Source organism: Coregonus clupeaformis, chromosome 23 (genome assembly GCF_020615455.1).
Source record: "Coregonus clupeaformis isolate EN_2021a chromosome 23, ASM2061545v1, whole genome shotgun sequence".
Classification (NCBI taxonomy): domain Eukaryota; kingdom Metazoa; phylum Chordata; class Actinopteri; order Salmoniformes; family Salmonidae; genus Coregonus; species Coregonus clupeaformis.
In genome coordinates this window covers 17,838,715-17,853,630 of record NC_059214.1, presented here as the reverse complement: position 1 = coordinate 17,853,630, position 14,916 = coordinate 17,838,715, and the positions used below count along the sequence as shown (strand labels likewise).

The window sequence follows — 14,916 nt, the reverse complement described above, 5'->3', positions numbered from 1 at the left end:
ACATTTTCCAGGAATATTCTTATCATGTTACTGAATGTATCCAGAGTATTTTCAGATTTTGTTATCAACAAATGTGACGAAAAGTACATTAAATGTAAAATGCACATAAAATCAACAGTGTAATGTTTGGATTCAGTCTTGTGTCAGATGAATTGTTGTGTCCTCATCTTTGACCTAATATTTTCGCCATAATCTCGAAACTGTTCCCTTTCCATCGCTACCATGGTTATTACATTTACATTACATTTTAGTTATGCATATGCTTTTCATATTTCTTCTGTAGGAAACATTTCAATTTAGCCCTATCCATACAGGCCAATGTAAAGGGTTAATATGAATAAAAGACTTGCTAAAGTGCCAAAATTCTGCATGTTGTCCCTCTGTGACTGCTAGAAAATGTTTACCCCACTTAATCCCAACATTTATCCAAGTTTTCACCATCATTGTAAAGCCGTAGTTATTTTCTTTGCTTTGACAAAGTCATTTCTGATTATTATTTTTAATTTCATGTGATTAGTGATTCATTTGAAGTAAAAAAAGAAATAAAAAAGTCCCTCATTTTAAGATCAACCCTGTTACGTGAACTGAACTCTCGTTTTAATATGGTGAAACTATTCCTTTTTAAATAGTTTTTTCAAAAGAAACATTGAACATCTAATAGTCAAATCATAGTGTAAAAGCAGGTGAGCTGGTTCTACTCTTTTTGGACATTTTCTGGTGTTTTGTGGTGGAAAACGGAGTGGTTCGAGAATAACACATCAACCCTGTTACCCATAGATAGACAGGCTAGAAATGTTTTAACAATTAATTTTTTTTTGTGAAGCTTGCATTCAATTGCCCCTCCCTGTTGCACACAACAAGCTTCCATTCCCCGTCACAAGGAAATGTATAGATGATTTAAGAAGAAATCGTCAACCCTGTTACGGTCAACCCTGTTACGGTCAACCCTGTTACGGTCAACCCTGTTACTGACTATACATTTTTATTTAACCTCTTAAGATGGGAAAACATGTTTTTTATTATGTGTTCTGACAGAATGTAAAAATTAGGTGAAATAAAACGTTTTTTAAAAGTTTTTTTTTAAGCTACACTACTCAAAAGGCACCTAATTGGTGGAACGACCCATTAAAAAAGAGATTAAAGGCTAAAAACAGGGGATATCATCTGTTCGTCTTGTACCAGTCATACCGCTCATTCCTCCTCCTCCTCCTCCTCCTCCTCCTCCTCCGCCATCACCTCCACCAGGAGTTCGGCTGTGCATGTGGCCTCGCCCAGGCTGTTGACAGCCTTGACAGTGTATTTGGCATCGTCGTCGCCGTTCACTTCCGAGATCACCAGGCTGCAGTTGCCCTCCTCGTCGTAATCGATCTGGAAGTGGCGCGTCTCTTTGATCGGCTGTTCGTCTTTGTACCACACCACCTCTGGATCAGGGTAGCCTGGGAAAACACAAACAATCTTTATACTGTAGATGTGTCTCAAATGTCACCCCCTATTCCCTGTATAGTGCACTACTTTTGACCCAGGCCCATGGGGCTCTGGTCAAAAGTAGTGCACTATATAGGGAATAGAGTGCCATTTGGGATGCAAGGTGTGTCTCATTGGGTAGTCATAGGATGTAGGTGGTATTAGAAATACAAATGGGATGAAACAGATGACCTTGTTGTCGTTAATCCTGGTTTACTGACCTACGTCTATGGACAACCATTGAGAGCAAAGCTTACACTATGTGTGCTATGGACCCGTGGTAAGGACTGTTCAACGCTGGTCTGACCAATTGGAATCCAAACTTCAAGATTGTTTTGATCACGCGGACTGGGATATGTTCCGGGTAGCTTGCGAAAATAATTTAGATGAATTCACTGAAACGGTGACTGAGTTTATCAGGAAGTGTATAGGTGATGTTGTGCCAACTGTGACTCTTAAAACCTACCCTAACCAGAAACCGTAGATAGATGGCAGCATTCGCGCAAAACTGAAAGCGTGAACCACCGCATTTAAACATGGCAAGGTGACTGGGAATATGGCAGAATACAAACAGTGTAGCTACGCACTCCGCAAGGCAATTAAACTGGCAAAACATCAGTATAGAGACAAAGTGGAGTCGCAATTCAACGGCTCAGACACGAGACGTATGTGGCATGGTCTACAGACAATCACGGACTACAAAAGGAAAACCAGCCATGTCGCCGACACCGACGTCTCATTTCCAGACAAGCTAAACACCTTCTTCACCCGCTTTGAGGATAACACAGTGCCACCGACGAGGCCCACTACCAAGGACTGTGGCCTCTCCTTCTCCATGGCCGACGTGAGTAAGACATTTAAGCATGTTAACCCCCGCAAGTCTGCCGGCCCAGACGCATCCCAAGCCGGGTCCTCAGAGCATGCGCAGATCAGCTGGCTGGTGTGTTTACCGACATATTCAATCTCTCCCTTTCCCAGTCTGCTGTTCCCACATGCTTCAAGATGGCCACCATTGTTCCTGTACCCAAGAAAGCAAAGGTAACTGAACTAAATGACTATCACCCCGTAGCACTCACCTCTGTCATCATGAAGTGCTTTGAGAGACTAGTCAATGATCATATCACCTCTACCTTACCTGTCACCCTAGACCCACTTAAATTTGCTTACCGCCCCAATAGATCCACAGACGATGCAATCGCCATCACACTGCCCTATCCCATCTGGACAAGAGGAATACCCATGTAAGAATGCTGTTCATTGACTATAGCTCAGCATTCAACACCATAGTACCCTCCAAGCTCATCATTAAGCTTGAGGCCCTGGGTCTGAACTCTGCCCTGTGCAACTGGGTCCTGGACTTCCTGACGGACCGCCCCCAGGTGGTGAAGGTAGGAAACAACATCTCCACTTCGCTGATACTCAACACTGGGGCCCCACAAGGATGCATGCTCAGCCCCCTCCTGTACTCCCTGTTCACCCATGACTGCGTGGCCAAGTACGCCTCCAACTCAATCATCAAGTTTGCAGACGACACAACAGTAGTAGGCTTGATTACCAACAATGACGAGACCGCCTACAGGGAGGAGGTGAGGGCTCTGGGAGTGTGGTGCCAGGAAAATAACCTCTCACTCAACGTCAACAAAACAAAGGAGATGATCGTGGACTTCAGGTAACACCAGAGGGTGCACCCCCCTATCCACATCGACGGGACTGCAGTGGAGAATGTGGAAAGCTTCAAGTTCCTTGGCGTACACATCACTGACAAACTGAAATGGTCCACCCACGCAGACAGTGTGGTGAAGAAGGTGCAACAGAGCCTCTTCAACCTCAGGAGGCTGAAGAAATTTGGCTTGGCACCTAAAACCCTCACACATTTTTACAGATGCACAATTGAGAGCATCCTGTCGGGCTATATCACCGCCTGGTACGGCAATTGCACCGCCCGCAACCACAGGGCTCTCCAGAGGGTGGTGCGGTCTGCCGAACGCATTACCGGGGGCAAACTACCCGCCCTCCAAGACACCTACATCACCCGATGTCACAGGAAGGCCAAAAAGGAAGGCCGCTATCATCCAGAAGGCGAGGTCAGTACAGATGCATCAAAGCTGGGACAGAGAGAATGAAAAATAGCTTCTATTTCAAGGCCATCAGACTGTTAAATAGCCATCACTAGCACATTAGAGGCTGCTGTTGCCTATTGAAATCACTGGCCACTTTAAGAAATGGAACACTAGTCACTTTAATAATGTTTACATATCTTGCACTACTCATCTCATATGTATATACTGTACTCTATTCTATAATATTCTACTGTATTTTAGTCCATGCCGCTCTGTCATTGCTTGTCCATATATGTATATATTCCTAAATTCCATTCCTTACTAGATTTGTGTGTATAGGGTATATGTTGTGAAATTGTTAGATATTACTTGTTAGATATTACTGCACTGTCGGAGCTAGAAGCACAAGCATTTCGCTACACCCGCAATAACATCTGTGTGGTCCTCTGTAGCTCAGCTGGTAGAGTACGGCGCTTGTAACGCCAGGGTAGTGGGTTCGATCCCCGGGACCACCCATACACAAAAATGTATGCACGCATGACTGTAAGTCGCTTTGGATAAAAGCATCTGCTAAATGGCATATTAATAATAATAATAATAATATCTGCTAAACACGTGTATGTGACAAATACAATGATTTGATTTGCAAAAAATATATTGTCCTATTGTTTGGTTGATGGACTTCATGGCAGATGAATGGATTCAACACTTGTGACGTACGTATACGTAAATTAGGAGATTGTGATGTAAATGAAGAGGTTGTGAGACATTACCCTCGATCTTGCAGTCAAATCTGGCTGCGCTCCCCTCCACCACCTCCACATCCTTGATGACTGAGCTGAAGGTGGGCTTGACCTGGGTTTTCTCCTCATACTCTAGGCATTCAAGGAACTGGTTGTCCTCTATGAAACATGCGACAATGGGGGAAAACAAAATGACACATTGATTTTGCCTCAAGTTGAACTTAAAGTTGCACTATGCAGAAATCGCTCGGCCATTTCCTGGTTGCTAAAACTCTAATAGTTTCCCTAATTTCAGTTTATGTGACAAAATAAGCTAGTGTAGTGTAGAGAATCATTGTACCATCCAAACCGCTGTGAAATATATTTTCCATAACCAAAAATATTGTTGTTTCAGCTGTTTGAATCTGGTGTACAAAACCGAAAGTAAAAGATGCAAAAACAAAACTTAAGAACGGGAAGCATAGAAATAGCGCACATACAACAGATCTACCACTTCTTAGACTTGCGTTCAATGAGAATGACAGATCTATAACTCACATTTCTATGTGAATTTGGTCGGGTTGCCCAAAAAGTTACATATTGCCACTTTAACAACTTAAACAAAAACTGGTGCAGTGCGCTGCTTTGAGTTTGAATAGGAGCAGCAGCTCCACTGGTAGCACCACTAACTGTACCAACCAAAGTGCTCCAAAAAAAGGAGGGCAAATGTTCACAGGGTGGCATTAATAAAACAAACACCCCTAGCTGAGTGCCATCCCCTGCTCGGGGGTACAACAGAAAGGTTAGGAACATTCATAAGGAGCAAAAAAAAAAAACGCCATGCCACCTTCAGTAGGGGAGCCTTTCTTGGCACTGACGCCCGCCAACATCGCCATTGACGACAGTCTTCCGATGGCCCGCACTGCATGTCCGGTTTTCTGCCATGAAATCAATGATACACTCGTTACATTCTTTCGCAGACAAACAGTCCTTGGTATAGGAATAGACATCATCAAGAAATGTTAAGGGGACGCTTATTAATTAATGGCCTTGTTTGTATCAATAAGAAATGTCTTGTTAGTTGGCCATGAAGTACAGAGTAGGGCAGTGTCCCAAATGGCACCCTATTCCATTTATAGTGCACTACTTTTTACCAGAGCTGGTCTATAGTAGTACACGCTATATGGCATGGGCTGCCATTTGGGATGCACTCTATGATGTATGGCCCTAAAACTGTTTGCTACTATAAACAAAGCATGGTGGATAACTTGATCACGGAGATTGTTGCCTTCAGGATTTGTACATGTTGATCAAAACACAGGTACAAATAAATCGGACATCTCTCCACTTTCACGGTCTCTACTGTTTTGTGTTCTAGTTTTCCAAAGTAATACTCGCAGTTTGTATTTTTTACCTCATGAAATACTAATGGACCTCCATGGTGACTGTTTAACACAATGAGAGGTTTACTCATGTGTGAGCACTCAGAGAAGGAGTTGAACTGCAGGGACTTCGTGAGACTCATTTGTCATAACTTGGAAGCTCAGAGTAGGCTAACAGTCAACAATACAGTTATATTCGTAGCCTATCCTATAGTGGAACTTTAGCGAAACTCATAGTGCACCATATCTAACACATATTCTCAATCTCAAACATGTTTGGGTGGATTAATATGTACTACCCCGCACTACAGTGCTTGTCTTGTGATAAAGATGGATGGGCATATGTTGATCTGTAACAGGAGACATGGTCTACGTCCCAAATGGCACCCTATTCTATCGTGCACTACTTTTGACCAAGGCTCATAGGGTGCCATTTGGGACACAGCACATGATCTGTTCTGCTGACACAGCACATGATCTGTTCTGCTGTTACCTACCTGCCATTTCCTTCTCAAGATGTATTTCTTCATCCTCTCCTTGGACAGCTTCTTGGCCTCCATTTTGCCAGTGTCTTGTTTTAGCCATGGGTGCTCATAGCACTGATCACATGTCAGTCTAGCCCTACGATCACAGAAACACATGAACATTGAGAGGCGCAAAGACGTTATTCTCACTGTATTCCAACACATCAGATAGAGATTTGGACCGAGATAGGGCTGCGTCCCAAATGGCACCCTATTCTATATATAGTGCACTACTTTTGACCAGAGCCCTGGTCAAAAGTAGTGCACTACATGGGGAATAGGGTGCCATTTGGGACGCTAACAGAGTCAAAAGCAACCGTTAGCAAAAGGAGACTAAATAACAGATATATGACACCTCAACAATCTAAACAGAGACATATGTCAGGCTGATCAAAGACATTCTACAACATTTACACTCAAATCATGTCAGAACTGGGGCTTTCACCCAAATGCCACCCTATTCCCTATTTAGTACACTACATTATGATCAAGTATGGTAAAGTAGTGCACTATGTAGGGAATATTGTGCCATTTGGGACACACATGGCTCTTTAATCAAGCTGTATTTCAGAGAGCATCATGTTGCTTACCTCATATCCTTCTTCAGCAAGTTGGTAATGAAGTCTTTGGCATGGTCTGAGATTTCATCGAAGGCGTCGTCTTCAAAGTCCCAGGTGGCCGAGGTCACATTGGAAAGGGTCTCGTTGTCGTTATCCCCCATGAATGGGGACAGGCCACTCACCCTGATGGAGGGAGAGAGAGGGGGGTTGGAGAGAGGGAGAGTGAGAAAGAAAGAGAGAGAAAGAAAGAAAGGAAAAGAGAGAGAGAGAGAGAGAGAGAGAGAGAGAGAGAGAGAGAGAGAGAGAGAGAGAGAGAGAGAGAGAGAGAGAAGTATAATGAATGCTTGACCTACAAAAGGTGCAGAACAACAAGGTCTACCAAAAAACATTTCTGCTCTGCATGGAAAATGCACCACACCCTGCCGGCACCCTAAACAGTGCTCACTGGTGAGTCTTGGTAAGTGTTCATCATGTTCAACAAAGCCAGTCTTATTGGGCACACCCAGATGTTTTCCATGCTAGACATAGGTCTATATCGGTATACCACTAAGTGAGTCAGGACTCTGTAACAGGATGGATGAAACCTTGGATGCATCCCAAATGGCACCCTATTGGCACCTTATTCCCATAGGGCTTTGGTCAAAAGTAGTGCCCTACATAGGGAATAGGGAGCTGTTTGGGATGCAGGCCTGAAATCTCTGAAGCAATAGAGATCACAGAGCCTCACTTCTAACACTGTTATGTAAGCAGTTTGTAATAAATCTTTGTGGACCGAGGAGACCTCACAGAGGTTTGGGGCACTGGAGAGTATTGCTCTGCTCTGTCTCTATATCCATTTACAGGCATAGAGGATGGAGAGGCCCATACACACACTCCCTGCCTGCCTGCCTGCCTGCCTGCCTGCCTGCCTGCCTGCCTGCCTGCCTGCCTGCCTGCCTGCCTCCCTGCCTGCCTGCCTCCCTGCCTGCCTGCCTGCGGAAAGAAGCCCAGAGAAACCCAATAAGGCAGGTTTGAGATTAGGGACACATGGTAGCAAATAGACTATTTGGATAGTGCCCTATAGATTATCTACAGATGCTCAAATTATCAACAAACTATATTACCGCAACAGCTTGCTAGGTTTAGGTTTAATGTTAGGTTTATGGTTAAGATTAGGGTTAAGGCTAGCGGTCATGGTAACGTTCACACTTTATTTGGATAGTCCCCTATAGATGATCTATAGATGCTCACACTATCAACAAACTGTCAACTGTTACTGCAACACCTTGCTAGGTTACAGTTAGGGTTAGGGTTAATGTTAGGTTAGGGTTAGGATAAGGGTTAAGGTTAGGGCTGGGGTTAGCGGATAGTTTGTTGAAATGTTGTTGACAGCTAGTTCAACATCTACTGAACATTTACAAACCATCTATTTGGGATTAACCAAATAAAGTGTTAACATAGAAGCTTCCTCCAAACATTACAAGTAAGAATGGTTATAAGGGTACTTATAGTGATTATAAGTGGTTATAAGGGTCGTTATAACTGGTTTGACACTCACAGGATGTAGCAGATGACCCCTATACTCCACATGTCTGTTGGGTAACTGATTGCTTCATAGTTGATCACTTCAGGGGCCACAAACTCAGGGGTTCCAAACAGAACTTTCAATGTTCCAGAGCTTTCTAGGAGCACACAGGGGAAGACGGTTTCAAAAATGAAATGTTGGTGTTTATTTAGCATTCATTAGAATAGGAAGTTATTGAAAAGATAGATGTTGCTATGATTCTGAATAGGGTTGCAAAATTCCAGTAACTTTCCCAGTTGGAATCAGGAGGGAATAAGCAGGATATCTGGGAATCCTCCCACCAGGATTTCTGGGAAACCTGGGAATTTTGGTTAAATTACCGGAATTTTGCAACCCTATTTCTGAAATTGTCCTGTGCACATGAGGCCTGGATACCTAGTCTGCGAGCGAGGCCGAAGTCAATGAGTTTGATGGTGCTCCCAGTCTTGTTGACACACATGATATTCTCAGGCTTAAGGTCCAGATGGACGATGCCCTGCTTGTGGATGTAATGAACCCCGTCCACGATCTGCAGCATGTACTTAATGACCTCTCTTTCTGTCAGCTCAAAGTCTTCATCGATGATACGCTCAAACAGCTCCCCGCCAGAGATCCTGCAGAGAACGAGAGAGAGAGAATGATGGTTGAGGTCCTGCGAAACACATTACAGCCAAATATGAAAATCATTAACTGGATATCAAATACTTGTCAGTTTAGAGTATCTCGAATATCATTTTTTAGCTTTGACAGCTTTATCATCTAAAATTAGTACTATGGACAATTGCGGTTTTAAAATAGAGTCAAGTGAGTCCATTGTTCTTGTGTCAGTCTACCTTTTGATAATGCTATACAAATAATAGGGGAAATGGACCAGTCTAATGTGTTTACATGTCTCAAATACTTGGCAAGTGAACTTTTTCCAAGCATCACCACATAAAAAAGCCAACATTTCTGTCTGTGTGAAGTGTCTGTCTGGTCAAAAAGAATCATTAGCCACGAATAATGGAGATGTTTAAATGCAAATCAATTTCCTTTGACATTCTCCAAAATAAACGTTATCATATACATTTTCATACTCAGATACACTAAATCACTTAAAATAAGTGGATTCGGCTATTTCAGCCACACCCGTTGCTGACAGGTGTATAAAATCGAGCACACAGCAATGCAATCTCCATACATAAACATTGGCAGTAGAATGTCCTTACTGAAGAGCTTTCCAACAAGTCAGTTTTATCACATTTCTGCCCTGCTAGAGCTGCCCCGATTAACTGTAAGTGCTGTTATTGTGAAGTGGAAACATCTAGGAGCAACAACGGCTCAGCCGAAAAATGCTAGGCCACACAAGCTCACACAACGGGACCGCCGAGTGCTGAAGCACGTAGCGCGTATACATCGTCTGTCCTCGGTTGCAACACTCACTACCGAGTTCCAAACTGCCTCTGGAAGCAACATTAGCATAAGAACTGTTCGTCGGGAGCTTCATGAAATAGCTTTCCATGGCCGAGCAGCTACACACAAGCCTAAGATCACCATGCGCAATGCCAAGCGTCGGCAGGAGTGGTGTAAAGCTCGCCGCCATTGGACTCTGGTGCAGTGGAAACGCGTTTTCTGGAGTGATGAATCATGCTTCACCATCTGGCAGTCCAATGGACGAATCTGGGTTTGGCGGATGCCAGGAGAACGCTACCTTCTCCAAAGCATAGTGCCAATTGTAACATTTGGTGGAGGAGGAATAATGGTCTGGGGCTGTTTTTCATGGTTCAGGCTCCTTAGTTCCAGTGAAGGGAAATCTTAAATGCTACAGCATACAATGAATGACATTCTAGACGATTCTGTGTTTCCAACCTTGTGACAACAGTTTGGGGAAGGCCCTTTCCTGTTTCAGCATGACAATGCCCCTGTGCACAAAGCGAGGTCCATACAGAAATGGTTTGTCCAGATCGGTGTGGAAGAACTTGACTGGCCTGCACAGAGCCCTGACCTCAACCCCATCGAACACCTTTGGGATGAATTGGAACGCCGACTGCGAGCTAGGCCTAATCGGCCAACATCAGTGCCCAACCTCACTAATGCTCTTGTGGCTGAATGGAAGCAAGTCCCCACTGCAATGTTCCAACATCTAGTGGAAAGCCTTCCCAGAAGAGTGGAGGCTGTTATAGCACCAAAGGGGTAACAACTCCATATTAATGCCCATGATTTTAGAATGAGATGTTCGACGAGCAGGTGTCCACATACTTCTGGTCATGTAGTGTAATTTTTTAACATGAGTGCCAAGTGGAAATCCTCAAATGCACCTGTATTCATTCCAGTTGTATATCTACTAAATAACCTTATGTTTCTAGCCAAAGGGCTCTGGTCAAAAGTAGTGCACTATATAGGGAATAGGGTGCCATTTAGGATGCATCCTGGGTAACCCAAATGAATATCAACTTTTTGTAAAGTATGGGTTAAATGTACTCACATTTCCAAAACCATGACGATGTCCGACTTGCCTTCGAAGGCATCAATGCACTGGACAAGTTTGGGGTGATGGAGGGAGTTCATTATAGCAATCTCTTGTCTCACATTATCTTTCTCTTTTGCAGAGTAGGCCTTGATGAACTTTCCAGCCCAATGCTTTTTCGTTGCCTTCTCCAACAGTTTGAATACCTGTCCGAATTTCCCCCTAAAGCACAGAAAAGGAAAATGATTATTTTTTGGAGTCTGATAGAGGATATCATGGATGAGGTATACACAGTAGGCCTATTGCAGATGTAGATACATGTCAATGTGGACCAATGCTTTGCTGACCAACATGTTGTCTACGTCCCAAATGGCACCCTATACCCTATATAGTGCACTAATTCTGACCAGGGCCTATTACCTCCATAGTGCACTACTTTTGACCAGAGCCCTATGGTCAGAAGTAGTGTACTATATAGGGAATATGGTGCCATTTGGGACACAGTCATTGTTGATAGGAGGGTACTCACGTTCCAAGCCGCTCTTCCACATCATACAGATCCTTGACTTTCACATCTGTTCTAACGGTCACATCTCTGTAGTCTGGGTCTTTGTCTGAATATAGGAACATGACGCTTAGGATTCATTATGGATGCTAATAGTCACTGTGTCATAACACATTATAAAGGCATTATAAGGCATTATAAAAATTGTACATATCATAGAAGGTGTTACCAAAATGATTTTTTAAAGGAAGCAATTACATATGAACTTGGATTAGATTAAACATACCTTCATCATCCTCAACCTCCTCCTTTTCTGTTAGAATAAATTATCAGAAATGTCATTAGGCATTAGTATGAATCAATAATCATTATTATGAATACAAATCAATGTCTGACACAATGTCAAAGAAAATGGCTTGTTAGTAACCAATAAGTGTTATTATAATAGTGTTACCAATGAGTGTGATTATTAGTGTTACCAATGAGTGTCAGTACACCATATATGCCACTAGGGGGAGCTCACCCTCTACATCCTCCTCTAACATTGTGACAGGCTCAGACTCGGCACTGGGCTCCCCGATGCCGTAGATATTGACCGCCCGCACCCTGAACTTGTACTGGCGCTGACCCAGCAGGTTCTGGACATTATAGGAGGTGCTGTTGCAGGAGACCAGGTTCTTCCACTCCTTATCCACAGAGTTCCATATCTCTAGGTTGTAGGACTGGACCGCGCTGCCCCCGTCGTAGGTGGGGCCGTACCATGACAGTGTGAGTGTGGAGCGGCGGATGTCTGAGGCTGCTGGAACTCGTGCAGGGGGATCAGGTTTGTCTGGAACACACAGTGACACTCAGTAGATCAACGCGCCAAATGACGGACATGCTCAGGCGCAATGCTAGGCCTTTCAATAAGCTGTGTCCCCCTGCCCACATGTTTCCATTGTTGTGATACATGTTCTAGGCTGAGTCCCAAATGGAACCTTATTCCCTATATAGTACACTACTTTTGGGCCCTGGTCAAAAGTAGTGCACTATATAGGGAATAGGGTGCCAGACCTAGAGTTTGAAGGTCACTCGACTTGTGAAGGTTTGAACAGATAGGTCTCCCAGTCCTTCCATTCACCAACGTCTGTACTCAGTAGTCCCCATGCACACAAAAGCACAGCTCTGTTGGGAATGAAGCAGCTTCCTGTCTGGCTATAGTGGCTACCTTTTGAACCAACTCCATTCGTCAACAGCAGTTTCACCATATACAGTAATGGCAGCTTCTCAATTAAAGGCACAGTACAGGAAACTGTTAGTGAGCGCAGATGATCTGTGAGAGCAGTGACAGGGAGGCTTCACATGGAGTCTGGATCAGTTTTATGTACTGCTGGTGTCAGACGATATGCCCCAGACTGTCTGCTAGGTACAGTACCTTATTCTCCCTGCTTTGTTTAGAGGGATGCCATGTTACCCAAGCTGTTAAAAGCATACCCCCACTTAATCTCCAGTGCGCCCTTGTAAAATAGCAAACTAATCCGCCCCAAAGAGCACAGCGTGACACCAACAGCTCTGCCATGGGGGACGATTCAATGTCACTGCAAAAGGGGCCACAAATTACATGAAACAATTCAAAACTAAACCTCTATACTCCATACATACAGTCCAAGGCCATAAACCTAACGCGAGGATAATAATAATAATAATAATAATAATAATAATAATAATAATAATAAGCCATTTAGCAGACGCTTTTATCCAAAGCGACTTAGTCATGCGTGCATACATTTTTGTGTATGGGTGGTCCCGGGGATCGAACCCACTACCTTGGCGTTACAAGCGCCGTGCTCTACCAGCTGAGCTACAGAGGATCATATACATTATATACATTAACAAGCATCTAAGTGGTAGGCTGTTTTTACCAGTGTCTAACAAGCGCTTTGTGCCTCTCTGTATGCTATTAACAGTTCTCCGGGCACATAAGCGGTTGCGTTTATGTGGAGCAGCTCTATAACTCCTCTTTCCCTGGCTTTGGCGTATTCCCTGAGTTAGACTGGATACACTCCACTCTGACAGCAGTGGCAAAGAGCCTCATATTAAAGCAACAGCTGGAGAGAAAGCACAACCTTAAAAGGCCATCGGAGATCCCTGCAGCGGCCTGTTAGTATTAGGATCTAGAGAGTTGGAGCTGGCCCGTCCTGCATACCTTCCCTTCCCCAACAACATTCCCCAAAGCTACAGGACCGCTATTTTTTACGAGATACAATAAAATGATTGGTATCAGTAGCAGCAGTGCTTTTAAATCATGGATTATACCATATATCATTTTATACTGGGAAAGACTTCTGCCACTCTTAATTGTCTTCTGAATCTCAGCAACGGAGCTAAAAATGGCGTCACTGCCTAGCGCCTACAGGCTACATTTATATAAGGCCTGATTTGGAAAAATGGAACGTACCAACAATGGTAAGGTTGAGAGCTGCCTGTCTCAAGCCATAGTTGTTTCGCAGCTCGATGGTGTAGCAGCCACAGTGGTCCTGCTGGCTGTCTGCGATGGTCAGTTTACTGGTAACCTCAGTGGTTTCAATGGTTAAATCACCTTTGACCTCTTGAATCTGCATACAAGACAAAGGCATCGCCATAAGGTCAGTGATTTCACAGAGGGGACATGTGTTAGTTGAAACAGTGTTCAAGGGTACAATGATAAGAGCTAGTAGATAGTAGATAATATCAGATCACAGTTAGAGTTAATCATAGACAGGTGCATTGCATTATAGTCAGTGGGGTCCAGAATTATTGACATCCTTGATAAAGATTAGCAAAAATTACTGTATAAAATAATTCAAATACTGAGTTATATTGTATGCAAGAAAAACAGGGAAATTATATTATTTTATACATATACAATTGCTTAGAGAAAGAGATTTTGTTTAACAAGTAATACTTTTTTTCTCTAAAAGGTAGGGGTCAAAACCTTTCAATACCTCCTCACCTTGCGAGGATAATGGGACTGAGCCTTTTTCTAAAATGTTTTATGAGTTAGTAAACACATTGGGACGGATCTTAGACCATTCTTCTATACAGAATCCTTCCAGAGCCTTGATATCCTTCGTCTGCGCTTATGGACTGCCCTCTTGAATTCAAACCACAGGTTTTCAAAGTCAGGAGACTGAGATGGCCATCACAAAATGTTGATTTTGTGGCCAATTAACCATTTCTTTGTGGATTTTGATGTGTGCTTGGGGTTATTGTCTTGCTGGAAGATCCACTTGCAGCCAAGTTTCAGCTTCCTGGCAGAGGCAACCAGGCCTTTGGCTAAAATGTCCTGGTACTGGGTAAAGTTCATGATGCCGTTGACCTTAACAAGGGCCCCAGGACCAGTGGATGCAAAATAGCCCCATAACATCAAAGAGCATTTGAGTATGTATGGGGTTATTTTCTGCTTATGCATTCTCATTCATTTTTGCTCATCTTTATCAAGGTTGTAAAAAATTTTGTACAGACTGGTCCTTACTGGTTTGCGGAACTTGAGCCAGGTGCAGTTGATTGGCGGAGCTCCTCCAAACTTACAGAGAATTTCCACCTTCTCCCCTGCCAGAATCTTCATGTCGTCCGGGAACTGGACAATCTGAGGGGGCATAGCTGGACGACACACACACACACACACACACAGTCACACACATACACACACACAGTCACTTCAGCCAGAAACATCTCTATCATCAGAACAA

General features: G+C 43.6%; 1 protein-coding gene across 3 annotated transcripts in view; it reads right to left on the bottom strand.

The window, feature by feature from the left end:
* Positions 1-1,055: 1,055 nt before the first annotated feature.
* LOC121536678 (myosin light chain kinase, smooth muscle) overlaps positions 1,056-14,916 on the bottom strand; it is a 95,333-nt gene continuing 81,472 nt past the window's right edge. For 2 of the 3 annotated variants that reach the window (XM_041844105.2, XM_041844107.2), the window contains 13 exons: positions 14,700-14,827; positions 13,644-13,800; positions 11,730-12,035; positions 11,493-11,519; positions 11,231-11,315; positions 10,720-10,923; positions 8,652-8,869; positions 8,250-8,373; positions 6,743-6,895; positions 6,126-6,249; positions 5,094-5,184; positions 4,298-4,426; positions 1,056-1,436 (listed from right to left, as the gene is read on the bottom strand). In XM_041844105.2, the coding sequence (XP_041700039.1) occupies positions 1,192-1,436; positions 4,298-4,426; positions 5,094-5,184; positions 6,126-6,249; positions 6,743-6,895; positions 8,250-8,373; positions 8,652-8,869; positions 10,720-10,923; positions 11,231-11,315; positions 11,493-11,519; positions 11,730-12,035; positions 13,644-13,800; positions 14,700-14,827 (1,991 nt within the window). In that variant the 3' untranslated portion in view covers positions 1,056-1,191. The remainder of the gene's footprint in view (positions 1,437-4,297; positions 4,427-5,093; positions 5,185-6,125; positions 6,250-6,742; positions 6,896-8,249; positions 8,374-8,651; positions 8,870-10,719; positions 10,924-11,230; positions 11,316-11,492; positions 11,520-11,729; positions 12,036-13,643; positions 13,801-14,699; positions 14,828-14,916) is intronic. The other variant, XM_041844106.2, reaches the window with a different exon arrangement.